The sequence below is a fragment of the Haemaphysalis longicornis genome, unplaced genomic scaffold (assembly GCF_048455015.1).
Source record: "Haemaphysalis longicornis isolate Haplotype H1 unplaced genomic scaffold, Haemaphysalis longicornis Haplotype H1 scaffold_8, whole genome shotgun sequence".
Taxonomy (NCBI): Eukaryota; Metazoa; Arthropoda; class Arachnida; order Ixodida; family Ixodidae; genus Haemaphysalis; species Haemaphysalis longicornis.
In genome coordinates this window covers 120,515,493-120,537,357 of record NW_027526445.1, presented here as the reverse complement: position 1 = coordinate 120,537,357, position 21,865 = coordinate 120,515,493, and the positions used below count along the sequence as shown (strand labels likewise).

Genomic DNA, 21,865 nt, shown 5'->3' with positions numbered 1-21,865 from the left:
ACCTTGGGGATTTCCCCTAAATCTGGTCAATTACGAAAATTTTTTATATTGCAGAAGATGCCGTAAGATGGGCATGTAATCTCACTTGCTTCCGGCCATGCTACGGGAGAGAGCATGCAACTGAAATGGACACCTCAGCCGTCAGCTTCCCGGGCAAACTGTCCTCGCCGAGGCCAAACCTCGTGGCCACCACGCAGTGCAAACAGCCCGCTCACCTGGCCACGATGGCGCTGTACTGCTGCAGCTGAAGCACGGCGGCGTCGAGCAGAGTCTGGATGTTGCGGAGGGCGCGGATGCGGGCCGCCACCTGCTCCCTCTCCTGGCCCTCCATGGCGTTCAGCTCCTCCACCGACAGGGCCTCCAGGCCCTCAGGGGGCACCGGAGGGGGCGGCGGCAGCACTGCAGCCATTCACAATTCACACAGCGGAACGATAAACATCACGGCAGTTGCAGGGTATTTTCACTCTTCTCTCTAACAAGGTGGAACATGAGTTCCTTGTGGTACATGGGGCACTGCTGGATCACAGTTCCACCGCTTATACGTTAGTCAGGAGCAGGAATCCATACATACCGTATTGTCATGCATACAGTCAAACCCCGCAATTACGAAATCCCACGAGTACAAAATCCCTGCGGCAATGAAATATTTTCGGATCCCGGCAAATGTCCACAGAAGCCCATGTATTTCATATCTTGCGGCGACAAAATGTTTTTGGAAAGTGACCCCGCGTTAACGAAGCTTGCTGCAAGTCCGGTCGCCATTTTATCTACCCATTTCAGGCTAGCAGTGTCCAAAAAGTGCTCAAATTCATTTTTTTCAAGGTCAAAGTGCGTAAACTTCTGCCACAGCATGTTTGCATGGCTGCCGCCATATTTGTTCACAAAAAAAGGCCGTGCAGAAGGCAGCCATAGAGGCAGCCTCGCAGTGACATCTCCAGAGCGCGACACTTGGTGACTCACGGCACGGCTTTGGCTTGGGCTACGCTGGCCGGCTACCGCTGAACAGCACACGTGTTCATTGCCTGTGTGGCGATCAACACGTTTGTTCTCAAAATAGAGAGTTTACATTGCGGCTAGCGTTTGCTGATGCTACAGCGGCAGGTTACCGGAACCGAACTGCGCATGCACGTTCGAGGATGGTGAGGAGGCCACACTTCACCAGAACGAATGCAGGAGCTCAGCGAGGCATGGGTGCCCATCCTTGCACAACGAATGTGCACCAGCCCAGTCTGGTCCCAGCACCTGCCACCATAGCATTAGCATACGTTAGCCGCACTAAAACTCACTAATATGCCTGCCTCCACCATCCCAAAACCGGAAGTATTTATCACTACAAGATAACGCAGCCATCACAGCCCAAGTCAGTGGCCCAAGTGGAAGAAGGTAGGATAGCGCCGACAAGTTTGGAACCGCCTGCAACTCGCTCTTCCCGGACGTCAACAAAGCGATGCTCACTTTTATTTTGTGAACCATTGTGAACAGCACTGGAAAAACAAGGCACCACTCTCTGGCAAACTTCTTCAGCAGAAGAATGCATGTATGTATGTATGTTTACGCTTATTGGCACAAGGGTATCTAAGATCGATGAGTGCCAAAATTTGAACATGAAGATGTTCATAATTGCTGATGAAGGGGATTATGGATGGAAGCGTGACTGCAGCTCAAGCTGAAGAGCCCACTACATGAGCGGGCTCCCCCGTGCGAACAAAGGAAACATCAGGGCCTTGCTCAATGCTTGAAGGCTCTCAGGTCATATACGAGACGAGCTTCAAAAACTTGACGTCTGCAAGATAACTTAAAAGAGATTTGTTTGTAAACATAGGTTCCCCTGCTAAAAACAGTGAGGGAGGCAGCTCTTGGACTTTCTTACTGAAATTGGCCTATACGGCATTCTGTAGTCCAAGAAGCCGCTTGCCTCCCGCCACTTTCGTTTTCTTTTTTTTTTTTTCAATTCCTTTGATGCCTTCGGGCAAAATGGCACAATAAAAAAAAATTTAGGGGAATGCTGCAGCTATAGATTTTAGGAAAGTGCCGTTTTCTGGTCTCATTGCAGGATGTGCACTCAAATAATACATGAAGGACAGAGAGCTATTTCCCACACTTGTCACAAACTGGTGGGCGTGTGCCATTCAAAAGATCTGCGTGTGTAGCATAAGTGTGACCTATGCGCGATCTGCAAATCGGTACTTACACGAATCTGTTTAGTTTTTCTGTTGTGTATCTTCCCAGGTGTAGTTTTACTGAGAGGAGTTTATTTGCCTGTGTGTCCCATGCGTGCTGCCAGGATTTATGGATTTCTCTTCGGATCACTGATTTCAAATTGAGGTAAGGGACCTGTGGTATGTCAACACCAGTACGAAGAGCCGCCACAGTGGCATTCTGGTCGGCAATTCTATTTCCCGAAATGCCACTGTGTCCAGGGATCCATTGATTGATTGATTGTGGGGTTTAACACGCCGACGCAACGCAGGCGATGAGGCGCGCCGCAGTGGAGGGCTCCGGATTAATTTTGACCACCTGGGGATCTTTAACGTGCGCCGAAATCTCGTACACACGGGCGTTTTTGCTTTTCGCCTCCATCAGAAAAGCGGCCGCCTGTCCAGGGATCCAGCAAACAAGTATATTTAGCTGCTGGACTTTGCTCTGCATGCTCAGACATGCTCGATGCTGAGGACCAAGGAGAAAAATGTGCAGAGAAGTGCACCTGCGGGATGTTTAGGATGCGTTTGACACAATTCAGTTGTCCTTGGGCGCACACGCTGCACAGCGACTAGCCATGAACCACTTCTTGTGGAGTGAGAGCTGAGCAGTGAAGTTGCTGCAAGGTAAGGCTCGCGAAGTGGTATAACTGACTTTCCGAAATAAATTTTTAGTCTGCGGGTGATTTTCCTGTCGTTTGTGTTTCATTCTCGCGGCAACAAAATTCTCGCAAAAGGGAATTTTTTGGCTTTCCCCGGCGGCTTCATTACTGCTGGGTCTGACTGTATATCCCATCCATGCATATGGCCTCCACACCCTCATGCTATGCTTTGGGAAAAGCAACACAAAAATATACGTTGGGCGTGTTACTGACAAATGCAATGAACTTTTCAATCTTCATAAAAGAAAGGACTATCATACAATCACGTTATGTTTATCCAGATAACGAACACACTAGTGGTCATCAAGCTTTTTTTATTGTGCGTAAAGACCTCATTGCAGGGTGAGGAGGTATGGGGTGGGGGACGCGGCCAAGAAAAGACATTGCTGTACGAAAGGTTCAGCTACCAACCTGTTTACTCATTCGAGAGCTCCTAGGTTGTCAAAAGCTCCTTTCACACTTGTGCCAGGGGCTGTGCCTGTTATCTCATACTCTTCAACACTGCACGATGGCACACCCCTTGCAATAGTAAGCGAACTCGCGATAAAGGTAGGATGGCACAGGTTTAACGGCAAAACTTCACTTAATCTTTGCTTCTCACAAGCCCACAAGCCTTTCCCTGAATGGGCAGGTGCGCTCCAACGTCAACACGATTCCCCACTCGCTTCAGTCGCTCCCTCAGTTCTAGTTTGCATTATTGTGGCACAGGAAATGTGATGGTTTCGAGAAGAGAACAAAAATGAACCCCATGCTATTTTCCCCCTCTGTGAGTTGTTTAATAAATACTGCACAGCCAAACTGATGCAAAACTTTTCAGCCTTCGTGTCTGCTTCCCCTGTGGCATTACTGCTGGCTCCTGAGCCCCCCCAAACTCCTCTTAGGTGTCCCCTGGCACTCATCTGCTGTGCTCCCTATCAAGAACTACTGCCCCCCTCCACTGCAGTGCTTTCACCCCAAGAATTTGGACTGCAACGCCCCATTCCTACGCAGTGTGTTGTGTGTGTAGTGAGGCAGCAACACTGACGCGCAAAAAAACAGACGGGACACGGGTGTGAAACTCACGCAGCGGGAAGAAGGGCGGCAGGAAGAAGGCGCCGCCAGCAGCCATGTTCGCCGCCCCAGCCGCCTCCGAAGCACCGGGCTGCTGCGCTTGCTGTTGCTGCTGCTGCTGCTGACTGGTGGAAGCCCCAGCAGCTGCTTGGCTGGGTGCACCTGCAGAGCAAGAGTGCGTCAACGGTGCATTAGGAATCGCGAGCACTGATGTTTGCAGGGAAGCTGCCTCGCATTCCCTAATCACAAAGCAAAGATTCATACAACTTCTCAAAGACAGTAGATCGACTCCCGTTGAAGCCAATTCATATTTGCCGTGTTCCACTGCTTCTGCCATCCACTGGAACTTTTTGTTACTTTTGAACTTGGAACACTGCCCCGAGAGGGCGCCGAGAGCGCTTTTTGAATTTTTTTTCACAGTGCATTTTTTTTGTTCACTATCACAGAAATCAAGCAGCCATGTTTTCTTAATTAAAAGAACAATGCAAATATTACTTACGCATTGATGTCTGGCCTCAAATATGCGTATAGTTTTGTTATTGCTCAACAATGTTGACAAGTATAAGCACTACCACTAGACTTAGTAGTCTAAAAAAGCTTTGCCTATATATAAGCGCCTCCCTCGTTCAAGCATTCTCTTCACTTGCTGCATGCATGCGTGGAGCTTGCTCTCCTCCTCTCTAGGCTATACCCTTCTCGACATCGCTATGACCGCGTTACCATATTTCGTCCCATGAAAAGCTCGAATAAGAACAGCTTCGCTGTTGAGATGTTGAAATGCCAAAGCACCTTCCGGATCAGGAGGAGCACTATAGCGGAAGGCTACGAACTAATCTGGACAGAGCCCAGTCATTTTCAACACATGCCCATACCAGTGACCCACAGGTGTTTCTGCTCCCCCTTCCCTCTGAGGTGCCCTGCAGGACAACGGTTTAACTATTGAGCCATAGTGACGGCTTCCGTAAACGTTCTTTGCAACTTGTAGTGTAAACATCCAACATAGCTCAACCTTGAACTCCTTCATGCACTGAAAGCTACAGAAGCACTGTCCCATCCATTTACTTCTGAAGCGTTTTCAGAAGCGTCCATACAATGTGGCACCTGCACCGTCACGTGACAAATACGAAATACCATTGCCATGCAGTGTCACGACTGAACTAGTATAAAATGCAAATGCGTTATCAAGACAATGTTATGTATTCGCTCATTTAAGAACCTCACTCACTCCTGAGTATTCAATGAATGGGCAGAGCACTGCCCACCGACACTTTCACTGCAATTACAAGATATAACGACATTTAAGCAACACATAACGAAACATAAATATAACAGCCGATAAAGTAGATTATGCACGCTTACATGACACAGTCTAAAATAGCTTTAGCATTCTCCTGCATTCTCCAACTCTCTTGATCCATTGATGCCACTTGAACAGGTCTACTCCCTTCGTGGCAAAACTAGCCGATACCCCTGAATTTCCTTTTTTCACCCCAATTAACATATCACACATACGCCTTAGAAATTTGGCAATGCGCCCCCGCATTAGCCTTATGTCACAACATTTGCTTCGCAACTCAGAGCACATGCAGAGATTGTTGCCCGTGGAACTGTCCGAGATGCCAAGACTCACTGGCTGCTTGCGTGCCCCCTTGCTGTTGCTGCTGCTGTTGCTGTTGCTGCTGCATAAAGTGCTGCTGCATCTGCTGAAAGGGCGGGAACATCGGGAATCCCGGAAGACCCGGCCCTGCCACAAAAAAAAGGGAAGTAACGTCACGGCTCGTAGTTCCGACAACACATTACAAGAGCTGAGGCGCTCCCTGCACTACAAAGGTCACTTTACATGCCCTGTCAGTTTTACTTCACTCAAGTTCCCTTCAATCAGCGCCGAAATCAATGATGCTTCAAATAGCCATTGCACCTGACAAAATTATACACGATAACACAATTGCAATAACGCCACCTCAACTAAATCTCATCTGCTAAACCCTGTGCTGTTCCCACCAGGGCCCGCTGAAGTGCTGGCATGAACAGAGTTCGTCAGTACGTACTACCAGTTGCAGACCAAGCATGTGCTGATATATACGCCAGTTGTGTCAGCCTCGCGATTTTGTGCACACACGACCACACCTATTGGAGAATAATGCATTGACATGATGTCTGCAGTTGAAAAAATGAAGAAAGGGAGTTGTACAGCTGGGTAAGTATTCGTGTGGACTTGTTCCCACATAACGACTTACTTAAGCATTGAAAACCAGGCCATTTCAATTATTTTCACAATTTCAAGTGACTTAGTTGACATGCAAAGCATTATGGCGAATCATCTGCTGGTTACACTTCCTGCCAACAGATGGCAGGGTAATCCACAATTCCCAACCCAGGGGACGCAAATCAAGGCACACTTTTTAACACATGGACCAAGCAGAAAGTTCTGTATCTCCATATATATACCATACATGTGTGCTTTGCATGTTAACCCCCTGTGTAATACTCTCTCATGGGGATATGTAGCCGTACTTTGAATAAATCAACAAATTAATCAATAGATAAACATTGGCCGCAAGTGGCAGCACAGCTGTCAGAACAAAGGCCCCGCCGTTGCACAAGGCCCCTCGGTTGTAACTCAAATCAACATCACTTTTATACAAAAAATAATAAAGAAACCTCTCAACACTACCGCAATGGAGATGCATGAACGAAAGTTGTACAAATGAAAACTTGCTCAATGAAGCTGCCCCACAAACAAGAAAACTGGTTCACTGCTGCCTGATGCATACGCCTTAGCAATGACCTCATACCCAGAGAAAACACTTGCAAAGCAGGTTTTCCCACTTTTGTGGGCACCCTCTGGCTGCTAGCAGGGGGGAGAGAGGATGAACGCAGTGGCATGCCCGCTACTGATATTGCCTCACCGAGCAGGTTTCTCCATAAATTTCTTTTATATCTCTCCAATGGCTGCTGCTGCACATGCCTTTTCAATGAAGGCACCCAGCAGAAAACTCCCCACAAGCAGTTTTCAAGTGCGGAGCATTTACTGTCGTAGCTTGTCTGGAGTCGCAATATTTAGCCACCGCAGTCACGCGGCGTCACGCATCCAAACAGAGGCTTCGAAAAGATCAACGCTTTCCCCAGTTGGGAGTGAACCTGGGTCCCTCGTGTTACGAAGCCCACTCAATCCCATTGTGCCCCACACGCACACGTTGCTCATATGCAAAGTACTAGAGGTGATCTTTGCGCTGTGCCATTATCACAGAGGCTGCCGTTGCCAGGCCGCAAATGAGCGCATAATAATATCAGGGGAAAAAAATTCCAAATCAACACATTAATTACTCCAAATTAATGAACACTCAATCTAGTGTCTCTTTATGGGTTTTTTCAGGGGCTAGAGCACCCTCTCGTGACTACTTTCAGTATCAACGCCAGGCGGATCCTGAAACTAGTCAAGGGAGGGCACCACAGCCCTCTCTGGCGAATCACGGATGATGATGGTTGGTGCTTAATGGCGCAAGGCCAACAAGGGCAAAGAGAGCCAGAGAAGAAGTTACTGAATTGTTGATGAGACCGTAAATACTAAAACGTGAGTAAAAGTAAAAGCGATGAAAAACCAAAGACAATGGACATGGCTGGTGTATAGGGCCAGGATGATTACACGTGATATGACAAGAGCTGCAGAAACTTTACCTCAGCTAAAAGCTTAAAAACACGTTGACTACAAAACATTGGTTCGTCGGCTAAAAGGTATGACGGGTGCAGTGGAATGTGTCGTCTGTGTAATTCAGGGAAATGTTTGCATCGTGTTGTGTCAAGTGCCTTGCATGTGATTAGTATGTGGACTACAGATAGGTCCCTTCCACACCTGCTCCAGTGAGCAGTGGGCAGAAGATCCAGTGAGCAGGTGGGAGTGCGTTACATGTGTGTGGCCTATCCGCAGCCTAGCCAGGGCGACTTCTGTGTGTCTGTTGTGTGAGTCAGTTGTGTAGTGTCCCATTTGTGGTTTTATTACGTGTAGTTTGTTGTCTGTTTGTTGACTCCAGTGTAGTTGCCATGTGTTACGAAGCTGTCGTCTGATGTGTGTCTTTAGGTCGGCGTAAGGTACTGCTGAGTTAATGACAGCAGCAGCACCAGCCATTTGATCGGCGGCCTCATTGCCAGGGATTCCACAGTGCCCTGGTACCCAGCATATAGTTATTTGAAAATTTGAGGCATATGCAGTCATTAGTACTTTGAAAACAGCATGGATCACATAGTTTTTAGACGACCTTCCTGATGACAGTGCCTGTAAAACGATTCGAGAATCTGTGTACACGGTGGACTTGGGAATTTTATGTTTGATGATGTGATTTGAAACCAGTAAGATGCCATATGCTTCTGCCGTGTAAATACTGCTATGAAAATCCATTGTTTTAGTTTATGTTTGATTCATTTTAGGTTTGATGATGTGATTTGAAACCAGTAAGATGCCATATGCTTCCGCTGTGTAAATACTGCTATGAAAATTCATTGTTTTAGTTTATATTTGATTCATTTTATGTTTGATGATGTGATTTGAAACCAGTAAGATGCCATATGCTTCTGCCGTGTAAATACTGCTATGAAAATTCATTGTTTTAGTAACACTAAAAGTTGGTCCGTGCGCTGCACAAGAGACAGCAAAAGCAGTTTTCGACGCGTTGCTGAAGAATTCTGCGCACCTGTGCTTATCCTGCAGGAACAGGAAGTGCTGCAGAATTGCACTCCTGGGTACCTTATTTTTTTCTAGTTGCGTGAATGACAGGTCGCACGATATAGGACGAGATGCCATGGTGGAATAAAATTATGGATGGGCGCCTTGTACGTGTTTGAAAGGGGGACAATGAGTGCAGAACCCCCCTCCCTCACTCTGAGAGAGAAAGGTAAGGAAATAGATGGCCTGTTTAAAAAGAGTTGCAAGTTTGATGTATTGTTCATGATAGGAATAAAAGGATGGTTGGTGAGAGACGATCTCAGATGCATACAGCAGCAACATACTCTCATACTCTCCCGCTGATGCCCTAGGCACGATTTGTCGCACTCGACATACAGACTTTCGACAGGGCCAGTGCGGAAAGCACCGCATGAGAGGCGAAGGCCAAGATGCAGCACTGGGTCGAGCATTTTCAGTGCTGTTTTTGGCGCCGACCCCTACACGACACTGCCGTAGTCAAGGCGAGACCCCACCAAGGCAATGTAAAGGCGCAGCAGGAGTTGTTTGTCGGCCCCATAAGATTGGTGCGAGAGAACCTTAAGAATGTTCATTGTTTTTAAGCACCTGCATTTGAGCTGTTTGATATGAGGAATGAATGTAAGCTTTTCATCGAATAAAGTACCTAAAAACTTGTGCTCCTTGTTCATAGGAATCGGCACGTTCTCAATAGTGATGTCTGGGTCTGGGTAGACCCCACGCCTCCTGGAGAACACAACACAAGAGCTCTTTCCAGGACAAATTTTAAAACCATTCTAACCATTCTTGTCTGCCCAGCCAGCAAGTCTCTTGACGCCAAGGTGGACTTGACGTTCGCAGATTGACATATTACACGATTTAAAGGAAATCTGGACGTCATCTACATACGTGGAATAAGAGATTTTAGGTGGCAATGCCTTTCCAAGAGAGTTCATTGTAACTATGAAAAGAGTGCAGCTCAACACTCCACCTTGTGGCACGCCATTTTCTTGCACATGAACCTTTGACAGTGCAGAACCAACTCTCACTCGAAATATTCTCTCTGACAAGTAACTAACATGGGCGTTTAACATGTTACCCGAAACACCGAATGACTTGAGGTCACTAAGGATCACGTAACGCCAAGCTTAACGCCAGAACACCATTACACAATACTGTTTATGCACGAAGGCATCCTGGATGTACGAGTCAAGTGCCACAAGTTGATCGATCGTCAATTGCCCTATCCTGAAGCCTGCCTGGCAGCTCTCGAGAGACCGTTGTACTCAAGGAAGTACACGAGCCTCCTGTTCATCATCTCCTCGAGAAGCTCTCGAGTGACCTCTCATGACTACTTGCTGTATCAATGCACGGCTGGTACCGAAACTAGTTAAGAAAGGGCACCGCAGCACCTTTGGCGAACCACTGCATCGCACTTGACGTTGAGCGGAACTGCTTTAATTTTTCATTTTTGCTTTGAGAAAAAGAAGAGCTGAAGCAGCACTCACACTGTGGGAAGCCCGCCGGAAGACCGTTGGCGGCCGCCGCCCCCTGGGCGGCACCTCCCAGCGCCCCCGCGACGGGAGGGGGCGCTGCCCCCGCCCCTGCCGCTGCGTTGTTGGGTGCCCCAGCCCCGGCTGGCGCTGCTGCCCCTCCCGCGGCTGCAGCGGGCGGGTGCCTGAGCACATCCATTCGGCAGGTGGGGCAGGTCTGCTGGCGCTGGAACCAGGAGCGCAGGCAGGCCGTGTGGAAGATGTGGCTGCACGGAAGACGCTTGTTGCCCCCGCCCACCATCTCCTCCCGGCAGATGATGCACACGTTGTCCGCCGACGCCAGCTCCTCCGCCGTCGCGTCCGGGTACCTAAGGGGGACAACGAGCTGCTGTCGGGGGAGGGCTTCCAGCAGTGGGTCCTCAGTTGGAACCAGAGGTGGCGGACTGGAGTTGATTGATTGACTATGAGGTTTAACGCAACAACACTACACAGGTGATGAGGCGCGCTGTAGTGGAAGGCTCCGAAATAATTTTGACCACCTGGGGATCTTTAACATGCACCCAAATCTCGAACACACGGGCGTTTTCGCTTTTCGCCTCCATCGGTAAAGCGGCTGCCGCAGCTGGGAATCGAACCCACGTCCTGGCGGACTGGAGTCCACAAAAGCACCATAACCAGTGCGGTGTTTCGCGCCAACTTCCAATTCTCATCACCCTTTCCTGTGCCTTTCTCACCCCTGCATTTCGTCTGTTTAGTGCTGTTTGTAGAAAGATGAATGTGTACCAACTAGCCCAGTTTTCCATTCTTATCAAATTTCCACCCATGTTAATGTGAAATGTTCATTCGCCGCTTTTGCGTCGGTATGGGGTGTGCAACCAATGGTCAAGTGAAGAGTGAAACCAAGTCGAGTGGAGAATGTCCTGTGAACATCCGCAGATCCCCAAAATCCAGCACGTGTATCATCATTATATTATGTTTGATGTCACATGCGCAACTTTCAATGCATAATGTTTTTGCACAAGTAAATGCACAGACTTCGCCAAGACAATCACGAGGCCGTGTTAAGGAGAGTGTTATCCCAATCCTTGTGCAAGGACAGACTTTGGTGTCGACACTGTCGTGGCACTCTTGGCCTTTGGCACCCTGCACCATAAAACCCTGAATAATCATCATCAGGCTCTTGTCGAGTTTGAGGGCTTTTCATTTATTACAGCAGACACCAAACAGCTTTTTTTACCATTGAAACTACGCAAGGAGGCCCGATTAAACTGACGTGTCAGGCAACGAGGAGTTTATGGCTAGCTAGCTAAGGAAGAGAAGGAGAGAAAAAACTACTCACAAGGTGTTCATGTTTCTTATAGCTCGTCGTGACATAATCACGTCGTTGAAAGCCTTCTTGAAAGCCCTGCACGAAAGAGTGTACAGCACAAAGGTCAAAGTTCGCCAATATTTCGAGCCTAAGCAGTTTACACATTCACAATACCAACAGCCCTCAGCCATGTAGCTAACTTCACGCACTTTCCACTAATGCATAAAACCTTCAGTTGCACAATAATCAGTAAAATAGTAATTGTGTGTTTCACAGGCTAGAATAAACTCAAGAAATGGTCTACGTCAGCAACACAGAAGTGCATACGAAATATGCAAATGCCAGCTACTTTGAGCCGCTGATGCTACTGAACTTCCTAAATTCAACAGTTTAGAAACTGAGTACTGCACATAAAAAAATGCACACTCTAGTTTAACTGCACAGATAACAGTGCCACCGTTCGTTCTGGCAAACTCCATGCAAAAGCGTAGAATACTGTCGGCCGATTCCAGCGACCTCTTACCTCATGCTCAGATACATGGGACGGATCGCAAACAATGGGAATGTGTGGATTTTTATCATGATTGCCATGAATGTCAGGTACAGCACCACCTTGACAAAGCCTGGAAAGGAAGCAACAAAAATATTAGTCGGAAACACTACGCGCGACGTCTGCAACATTACGAAATGGCAGAGCAAAGTCGCAATGCAGTTTCCTCCAGCAGCTCGCTCCTTTGTCAGCGAGGCCCTTTTTCATCTGTGGCTGAGAGCCAGATTTTGTGGCAGAAAGCCGCAAGATTGGCTTTCTGCCATAGCCAGTATATATGTAGGGTTGTTCGTTTTCGGGTTTTATATTTTTTCAAATTCGGGGGGTAAAAATCGGGCGGTATTTTTCAAACTGATATTCGGGGAAAAATCGGTTTTTTTGCGAAACCATTCCTTACTTCGGGTTTTTTCGGGTTAAATATACGGTTGTACTTATCAGAACTTACACTGAGCTTATCAAAACGTATCACGGGCTTTTTAAGTATAACACGTTAAATTTGGTGTTTCAAGCTGGTAATTGGGACAGACACCAGAGTATTATAGCAAATACAGTATACTACCCGAAATTTTGTGTTTCTTTCTTCTGCAAGCATTTTTTTAGGGGGGGGGGGGGGGTGCATGTACGCCCTCACGGCGACCTGTCTAGAAAGCGTGGATAAAAACTGCAGCGCTACTCTCCAAGCAGCAGGGTGAAATGCACCCGTTTGTTTGTGAGCGGGGCGCCAGGAGAGAACGGCAGACCGTCAAGAGAGAGAAAGTGGTTCGGGTGAAAAGGAAAGGAAGTGCACTGGGGATATTATTGAGCCCAAATGTGGGCTCACCTGCATACAACCCAGTGCGGGGGGGGGGGGGGGAGGAGGAGGGGATGTAAAGATTAGAGAGGAGAAAGGGGTGACAAAGGAGACAGGTAGTGGTGAGAAGAGAAGGGGAAGAGCATCAACACGAGTTAGCAGCAACTCACGATTGTGCAGATCGCTACAGGGAGGTTTATTCGGGGAGAAATCGGGTTTAACCCGATTCTCCTGAAACTTGTTCGGGGTGCAAGAATCGGGTAAAATCGGGTTTTACCCGAAAACGAACAACCCTATATATATGCAGTATATACGTGCCCATTTTAGCGCCTTATAACCAGTTTCAGCCATGATTCTTCTTCTTTATTATCAGGCCGGAGATAAACTGCCGGAAGCAGCGAAAGAATGCACTCAGACTGAAACATGCCCATCTTTTCTCTATTGCACTCTCATAACAATATGCACTCGTATGACAAACACCGACCATTCCCAGGTTACTGAGTGAATAAAACCTACCGCTATTGACAGAAAACATGACACAACGTAAAACGTCAGGGCTCGGTCTGCTGTGGTACTGGAAAAATCAGGACTGACCAGGTTATTCCATAAAATGTCCCTCTTTTTTTTTTTTGAGTCACCATCATCTGCCTGATTGTGTCCACTGCAAGACGAAGGCTTCTCCCAAAGAGCCACATCTGTCGAGTGCTAGCCGAGTCCACCCTTTGGCCCCGAAGTTTTGTAGTTCATCCCTCCATCGGTGCCCATCACTACTTATGCAGCCCAGATTAGGGAAACCTCATCTACACCACTCCCTCCGCAACTCCCATGCGTGGGGGCAGACAAAGCCATGTACTAGACCTATGTTTGGTATGCTGAAATAGTTCGAGAATGGTCTTTGCACAGTTGTGACTCACCTTTAATTAAATGCCACTCCTATCTTTTAATGTCAGCATCCCTGGCAACTAAACCGCGCATTTTCCAAACAGTTGTTGAACAGCAGATCTCCTTTCAGACCACCATGCAGTTCGCTGATTAACAGCGAATGCATCATTTAGGACATGCAACACAATTAACCACCCACACTGCAACCCCCACCATGGCTCGTAGGTCTACCCCAAAAACAACACTGATTGGACCCCTCAGCATCTTGTCACTCGAGAGGCAATCATCACCTCACCAAAAATGTGTGGCTTGTTAAAAGAGAGGCACAAAGAACGCAAAGAATATGCTTAGTACATTTGTTTCTCCAGAACAACAGACCAAGATTACCTGAAGTCTAAATGCGAGAGAAACTACGAAATCTCTATCGTAAAGTCACTGAACCCAACAATACTTTCACAACTCGGGATACCCCCATCAATTGACACAGCCCCCCTGCCCGAGCTCAAACTAAGCACCGTGTTGAAGAGCAAGAGGGGCCCTTGCACTCACTGATGATGAGCTCGGTGTAGAGCAAGTACACGGCCTTGTTCTCCCACGGATTCTCACTGTGCAGGTCCATCGTGTGGAGGAAGTACTTGACGTAGATGTTGGCCACGATGCTCAGGAGGATGGCATACTGCGAGGGCAGGGGAGGGAGGAGACACGGCGGCAGTCTGTGAGTACTTCCCGAAAGAAAAGACAGCTCCTGGCTGTTTTACACCAGCTTTAAGGCAAGTTTTATGGCACTGGTCAATAATTTTGCACTGGCAAACATCCCTGCCTTTCCTTTTCCTTTCTTTTGCAACATTTCTGGTCTTAACTAAAGCACTGCCCTCTCTGCTTGCCTCAACACTGAAGAGGGTGAAAAACCTTCCACTGGGAGAAGAAAAATTCTCAGGAAATCTGTAATGATAATAGCGCCAACAGACCCTGTCGGGACGATGACCCCCCCTCCCTTCTTGTGGCCTTGTTGTGTCCCCCACCTTCGGCAGGAGCGATGGGTGGCCACCGCCGACGCCAGCGAGTTGCAACCCTTCGTATGGGCCTCGCCGGCGGCCTTTTACACAGCGTCGGGGAAGGCTTTCCTGTCCTCCTGACCTTCAGCGACGGACAGGGGAGGGAGGAGTGGAGGTCAAAACCCTAATTGGCAGGTGCGCTGCAGTGAGGAGGCGGCTTTGGTTGCACCCTGCTCGGGCATCTTTCAACGAGTTAGTAGAGAGCTGCAACCGCGAGCGGTCCCACGAAGACTCGCTCCCGTGCCGGTTTCTGGGCGCCAGAACCCCACGCACCTTTTCAGCCAACCGTGCGGCGGTTTGGCACCTTTTTGGCCCCCCACCAGGGATCGTGCCGCGATACCCCCATTTGTGCACTGCGGCGCCTTTTAATTGTAACCCAGTTTTCGTTTCGTTTTACGTCATGCTTCATCGTCTTCTGTACATACATGTAAATAGACTTTTCTTTATCATCTATCTCCTGCGTCTAAGTCATCGAATACTTTCACCCATCCACGACGACACCACCCACCTTACAACGAACCTACCTTTACTAGGTCCCTTTGAAGGGACCGTGAAGACAACGTACAACTTTAAGGGGTAAGTAGTGAAACCAAAGACTCGAAGGACACGCCAGAGTAACACGCGGCGGTTCGTCATAGTCGTCGATTTCGTCAGGAGCATTGAGAAGTTCCGGAGCTGTCACGGAGCTTGCACTTCGATCAGTTCACTTTCAGACTTGAGCTCTCTGAACAGCTGCTGGGCTATGATGAGCAACATCTCATGGGCCCCACCACCATCCCCCCTGTTGTGTCGCCTAAAACTGCACCTCAGGGTCCCCAGTACCAACCACAAAAAAATTGAAAAATACCAGAACTGCAAACTATGCTACAAAGAAAGGAAGGTTGAGCAGAAAACAAATGTCTCCAAAACATGCGCAGGCAACCTCTGTTTCACCGCATCGAGAAACTGCTTCGCATGGTGGCATGATAAACACTAGTGTTTATATTTTTGTATGTAATTAACTTTTGTACCTACACAGCTCATTTTCGCAGCATTTTCTATAAGGGCCTCACGATCAAATTGTGTATTTCAAATCTTTTTTTGTGTACCCTGTGCAAAGCAGCATTGATGTTTTCATCAATTCTTTTTCCTTTTTGTTACTATTTTGTGTTGATCAATTTTTTGTTACAATTCGTAATACATCTGTTGTTTGAAATTTTTACTGTTGGAAAGACCCATCGTTCCTCTATCATTTCATACCTTACACTTCAGCTTCAACCATTTTCTGTGGCAACAAAAAAATATTTCCTGGACCACCCAAAAACAACTGATTTTTCCACGGTCACGAAAGTATGATTGACCAGCTAGCCCAACATCACACTTCATTACACAACGTTGCTTCAATCGAATGATTACCTTTTTTATCGTACCTTTAAACAACTACCACCAAAGGCAAAAGAAAAAAAAAAAAGAAAGAAAGACAATCAGCGCACCTCGAAGCCAAAGACCACCTGCACAGACGCCCCCTTGGTGAGAGTTGTGTGGTAGGCATGGGCAACAAATGCATGGTCCAGAAAACCCAAGAGCAGGAGCAGGGCTGCCAGAAGGGGAGGAGGCAAGGGGAAAGAAGAGGTCGAGGTTTCCTCCGCTCATTTGTCACCACGAATGCTTACCGGCACGTTTGACAAGCAACGGATTGCTGACACGTTCAATGTTAACAAACTAAACGTGAACAAACTAAAAGCTGACGTTAATTATGAAGCTGGCAAAAAGCTAAATTTTGATAGCTGAGACGGCATAAAAATGCACTGGAAGCCAAAACGTCTGTGCTATAGTTGATGCAGTGGCTGCAAACGACCTGTGGTGTTTTCTTTTCTCATGCCCGTTACTGATAAACTAACACTCTAGATGTTGTCTAAAGAGAACTTGACCTAAACTATGGTTCTAAATGTTGGTTAAATGGAACTTGATTGCTCTCAGGGGCTCCCAAAACAACCCCTAACTTCGCAGCAAAGGTCGGTGACAGGCATACCCAAAATCTGATAACAACAAATTAACGCGGCTAGCTGAACAAAACGAACAATCGAATGCAATTCAGGCTATCCAAGTGGCTTCCTTTCAGCACTACGGGATGACTGAATACGGCTATTCGAGCAGTTCAAACGCCCACTCTGTTCCCTCAATGACAATTGGGTGTAAAGTACCTACTCACCAATGACCCTCATATGGAAGAGGTAGGATATGACCGGACTCCGCTCCATCTGAAACCGAAAAGAGTCATCTAAGCATCGGTGTCCAGTAACCCCCTCCCCCAAAAACCATCCTGCACCAAAGTCAACCACTGCAGAACCACTCCCGTTTGGGGTCGGAAAGCGCACTTACGTAGTCGACTCGATCCTCCGCCAGCCAGTGAAAGCACTTAAGAAACAGCAGGAGCGTGAATAGGGCCACGAATTTGGGGCTGAAGTCGTCTCTGAAGACGGTGAATGCCAGGCACGTTTCCGTGACGGCATACCACGACCTCTCGATGAGGTGCTGCGATGAGAAAAGAAGAAGAAATATATCCTCCTTGCTCGAAAGCGCAGTTACGACTCCACTTTGTACTTACCTCCATTTCAGCCGCCCTCAGCTGTCCAAAGAAGACTTTCCGCATTAGCTTTCCCATGAGAATTACGAAGACGAATGCCTGGAGGTAAATAATCTGCGGGACACGTGGGGGGAAAAAAAAAAGAGAGAAAAAGAGACCTTCTGTGAAAACACTGCATTTAAGTGTGGCCTTGTTAGTGCTACAGCCTTGAAACCTTTTCTCAAGTGAGACAGACAGTGAGCAATTTTAGCACACCCTGTATATACCACATTTATTCGATTATAAGGCGGTCCCGATTACAAGGCAAGGGTGCAGTTTGGAGAGTTAAAAAAAAAATCGCCATATAAATACACTGAGCTTTCAATATTAGGAGGGGTATAACTTTGAGACTAAGGATTTTGGGAGAAAAAAAAACCTCGCCTTATATTCGAATAAATACGGTACATTTTTCAGGGGACCACAAAATAAAAATCAGGCACCCCTCCCTTTGCGTTCAATCAACGACGACAATGGCTGGACACAAAGCTTTCTGGTGACGGATCGTCGTCGTCTTTGCACGGTGGGGTGCAGGATTTTTGTCTAATTTTGCATGTCCATTCACCCCTCTCCAAGCTCAAACTGCTTCGACCATGTCAAAATGGAGTGATCGGATAGACGCCGGCCTCATAGCACCAGGGACTCAGGTTCAATTCCCACCAGGGGAAAAGTTTTTTTTTTTTCCCGCTTCACCCATTTTCGCATTACAGATGCAATCAGTGAGAGCACTAAAGCTTTGCTTTAAAACTTGTTTGATATGCGAACATGCATTATCTGGACTTAAGTGGAACAAAAGAGGGGACAGTGGGAACAAGTTTTCATAACGTAGTTATGGCGTTTTCTAAAAGAAAACGCCATAACTGGGAATGAATCAGCATTCAAGAACAATAACATTCTCTTCTGGCCAGCTCCTTGTACTTCACTTTTAATGAACAGGGCTTTTACTGCTACGTAATCCTAAACAAAAGCATTAGGAAAACTAATAAAGGAGTGCTACCTTTTGTCACTCATTACTCGAAAGAGACACAAAAGGCTGTCTGTATAACTTCTCGTTTTAACTGAAACATCACCCTGTTCAAAGTTTCTTTGGCTCTTTAATGGCTAACAATATGTAGTGCGTTTATAAAAATGAATAGATGACTCATTGGTGTGTTTTAAGAATGTGCGAGCGTTTATTCCCTCTCCCTCATGAACACGAGGCTCGGGCCTATGGCATCCCTTTGCTCCGGCTTTAGAAGCCCACAACGCATTTTTTGCACCCCTCTTGTATGTCTCACGCACACTCTGCAAACAGTGTTTTGCATTGCAACTTTCCCGGTGATCATGTTTGTTATGTCTAGCATCGCCACTGTCAGCCTGTTGCTTCTTTTGTATCCACCAGTAAAGAAATTTCATCACCGTGATTCTGATTCCACCCTGTTTTGCTGCGTGCTCGGCCTTGCATTTCACATTGCGTACAAATGATGACGGAATGTGCCGAGAAGCCAGAGACGATGGCCCCGTCGGGCAGAGGCAGCGGTGGGAAGGCACTGCAAATGCAGCCACTATTGCTGCCGGCTCAGCGATCGGCTTGATGCCTCTGTCTCTACATGCACTTTGTCATTCGCAATGCTTCAGCTGGTCTGCATCCACGGATGGACGTCGCAAAATATTCACCAACATGCTCCACGTGTTAATCATGTAGTAATGATAATTAAAGCTGTCATATCCCTTTCTTCTTTTTCTTCCACTTTTACGTGACCCTTAAGATCATGCCACACATCGGGACTGCCTACAAAGTTACTTCTTGAAGCATTTCCAGCGAGAGAGTTGCTACCATCTAGGAGAAACTACTGGTGCGATTTCCCAGCCCAGCAGCCACACGTTATTTAGCCGATTGCACCGGCAATGTCGCAGTCTTGCCGCTGGTTTTCCCATATAAATAAACATGGACGTAGCTCTAGCATTCAGTCGCGCAAGTCTTCTGATGGCTGACAACAGAAGACATTGGAGCAAAATCAAAACTGAAACAAATGTCACCAGCAGTTGTAGTATTGCGAAATAATGGTTAAGAGCAAAAGCTCACGCCTTTTCGCAACATGTGATCCACAGGAGATAACGTGTTTATTTTACGTTTACATGTACAGGTCCGCGCTGAAGTAAATGGAGAATGGGTGCCATGGCTGAATTACATCACTGCGCCGCGTAGGAGCGCCAACGGGAACCAAGGAGCGGCGTTCTGCGGGTACACTCACATTGCCCCCACCCCCCTATTTTGATATGCTTAATCGCAGTTCTGCTTGCGCTTCAGACCGGGCGTGACAGTTTTCAAAGGGCAGCACTAGGCTGTCCGGTGGCGCTGGTTACATGGCCGCAAGCAGTGACCGAATCTGTCGCTTCTTTGTTCGCACAAACTACACACGCTCGGAAGTGGGGCTTCTTGTGCTCAGCAAAGTGCAGTTATGCAACTTTTGTTCACAGGCGACATAGTATTGCCTGTTTTTTTGTTTCTGGTGGTGTATCCATGCGATTCAAGACATATATAAGGCGACAGCAAAGTGTACCTCAAGAATATAGAAAACACCCCAGGAGTTATGATTTCATGCATCGCTAGAAACCAGGAAAATAGGCAATACTATGCCGCCTGTGAACAAGAGTTGCATAACTGCACTTTTCTGAGCGCAACAAGACACGCTTTCGAGCGGGTGCAGTTTGTGCGAACCCAGAAGCGGCGGATTCGGTCACTGCTGCCGGTAATGTAACCAGTGCCACCAGACAGCCCAGCGCTGCCCTTTCAAAGCTGTCACACCAGCATAGCAGCGAATAAGCATATCAGATAGGGTGGCGAGGGCAGTGCGAGCGTTCCCGCGGAGCGCCACTCCTTGGTTCCCACTGGCACTCCTACGCGGCGCAGCGATGCAATTCGGCCACCGCTCGCGTGCTCCGTTTACTTCTGCACGGACCTGTACCTTCGTTCATGTTTCTTTCAGGAAGCTGCCTAGACAAGCTCCACCAATCCTGTTTCACCATTTCCGATGTGTGATGTCACAAATCACACTGCGGGAAAGCGAATGGGGCAGCCACACCAGTTTTCCCACACCAGTCTGGCATTTCTTGCATAATCAAGCAACTGCTTCTGCTGAGAGCGGTATGGTTGCAAACGCAGCACTGTAGTCTACCGGGGCCAACCTGTTCCTAGTTTCTACACTTTATTGTCCCTTTAAAGCAAAGATGCTGGAGACGTGTGTGTTACATGGGTGCTGTTGATTGCTTTTCTTTTTTCTTTTGAAATAGCAAAGAGCAATTCAAGGAGTGGCAACAAGCAAGCAGTACAATTTGAGCGTCAGCTGGCTTGACATCGAACTCCTTATATTTACCGCGAGTGGAAGCGAAGGTGCGTAATATTGCAAGTTTTCGGCTACAACTAGTTACCTGTCACATTTCTCATCTCGGACAACACACGCTAGAACGACTCGCGACAGATTACGTCAGCACAGCTGATATGCCTAGGGCGAAGTGTTCTCTGATCGTCTATAAAATGCCGACTACAGCAGGCTACGGATAAAAAAGTGCTGAATGCGGTAAATTCTCGACTACAATCAACGACAACAGAGATTTCGGGCACTACCTAAATGTGCCAGTAGTCGTAAACTTTCAAGATTTCAAAGATAACAGCTTGCGCCTCTTGTAGATTCCCACTACAGTGGCAACACACTTCTCTACAGTTGACTTGTTACCGCACATACAGCTAACTCGACCGTCACAAGACGAAACTAGCAAGCAAGCGCGATTCTACCGGTTGACCTATTTGTCGCCTCTGAAACACGTATTTGGACGCGCACTACGGCATCAACTGACTGTTAGTAGCTCGGATGTTCCCTGGAGAAACCTCGGACACTCTCTAGAGACGCAGTACCAAACTGCGTACTCCTGACACGACGCTCACAGGGTCCAAGTCCTGTCAAAGCAACAGCTTCGCCAAAGGCGTCCCGATAACCCGTCAGATACCGTGCTTACAACAGCTGGCAAAACATTTGTGAAACCTACACGCTACGCCAGCCAGTCAGGCTGCGGGACCGCGGGTGGGTAAAGTAGCAATTCGGGCTCGAATCGGTGTTTTCTGAGACGCCAAGTCCTTGACCGAGACGCCGAAAGACAGCTAGCAAAACATCCTGTGCAAAGGCTTACGTAGATTAACGCCACTCACCGCCATGCTGGGATTTGACTTGGTTAAATAGACCACTGAGGGATAAAATTGTTTCTTCTGGTAGTACGCATTGCCAATAACTGCAGTAGTTAAAACTACGCTACCCAAAGTTAATAGGAACGCCCGCATTTCGCCGTTTAGGTGTGGAGTAGCGGGTCCCAAAATTACATGATTTTTACGTCTGCTGGCAGCTTTCACTTGGCTACGCTAGATGGCCGGAGATCAACAAACATCACAAATAGCCCGGAGTGGCGGCTGGTGTTACAACTCGTGTCTCATGGGGATTGGATGCTTTTTTTGTGGAATTGGCGTTCGATCTACGTGTTCGCACAGAATAGCAGTGTGAAGTTAGCAGAAAATGTGCGATTTATTAGCACAGGGTAACGACGCACATGTCCACTTCCCCGGTAGGATGC

The 21,865-nt window shown here is 47.6% G+C and overlaps 1 protein-coding gene across 1 annotated transcript in view; it reads right to left on the bottom strand.

Moving 5' to 3' along the window:
* The window catches only part of Sip3 (septin interacting protein 3), a 31,452-nt gene extending 9,772 nt beyond the window's left edge, over nt 1–21,680 (bottom strand). The window contains exons 1-12 of the mRNA XM_077680932.1: nt 21,450–21,680; nt 17,249–17,341; nt 17,023–17,175; nt 16,853–16,901; nt 16,134–16,237; nt 14,156–14,282; nt 11,911–12,010; nt 11,418–11,483; nt 10,094–10,446; nt 5,541–5,654; nt 3,923–4,072; nt 216–399 (exon numbers count right to left, since the gene is read on the bottom strand). Coding sequence (XP_077537058.1) covers nt 216–399; nt 3,923–4,072; nt 5,541–5,654; nt 10,094–10,446; nt 11,418–11,483; nt 11,911–12,010; nt 14,156–14,282; nt 16,134–16,237; nt 16,853–16,901; nt 17,023–17,175; nt 17,249–17,341; nt 21,450–21,578 — 1,622 coding nt within the window. The 5' untranslated portion in view covers nt 21,579–21,680. The remainder of the gene's footprint in view (nt 1–215; nt 400–3,922; nt 4,073–5,540; nt 5,655–10,093; nt 10,447–11,417; nt 11,484–11,910; nt 12,011–14,155; nt 14,283–16,133; nt 16,238–16,852; nt 16,902–17,022; nt 17,176–17,248; nt 17,342–21,449) is intronic.
* Nucleotides 21,681–21,865: the final 185 nt, after the last annotated feature.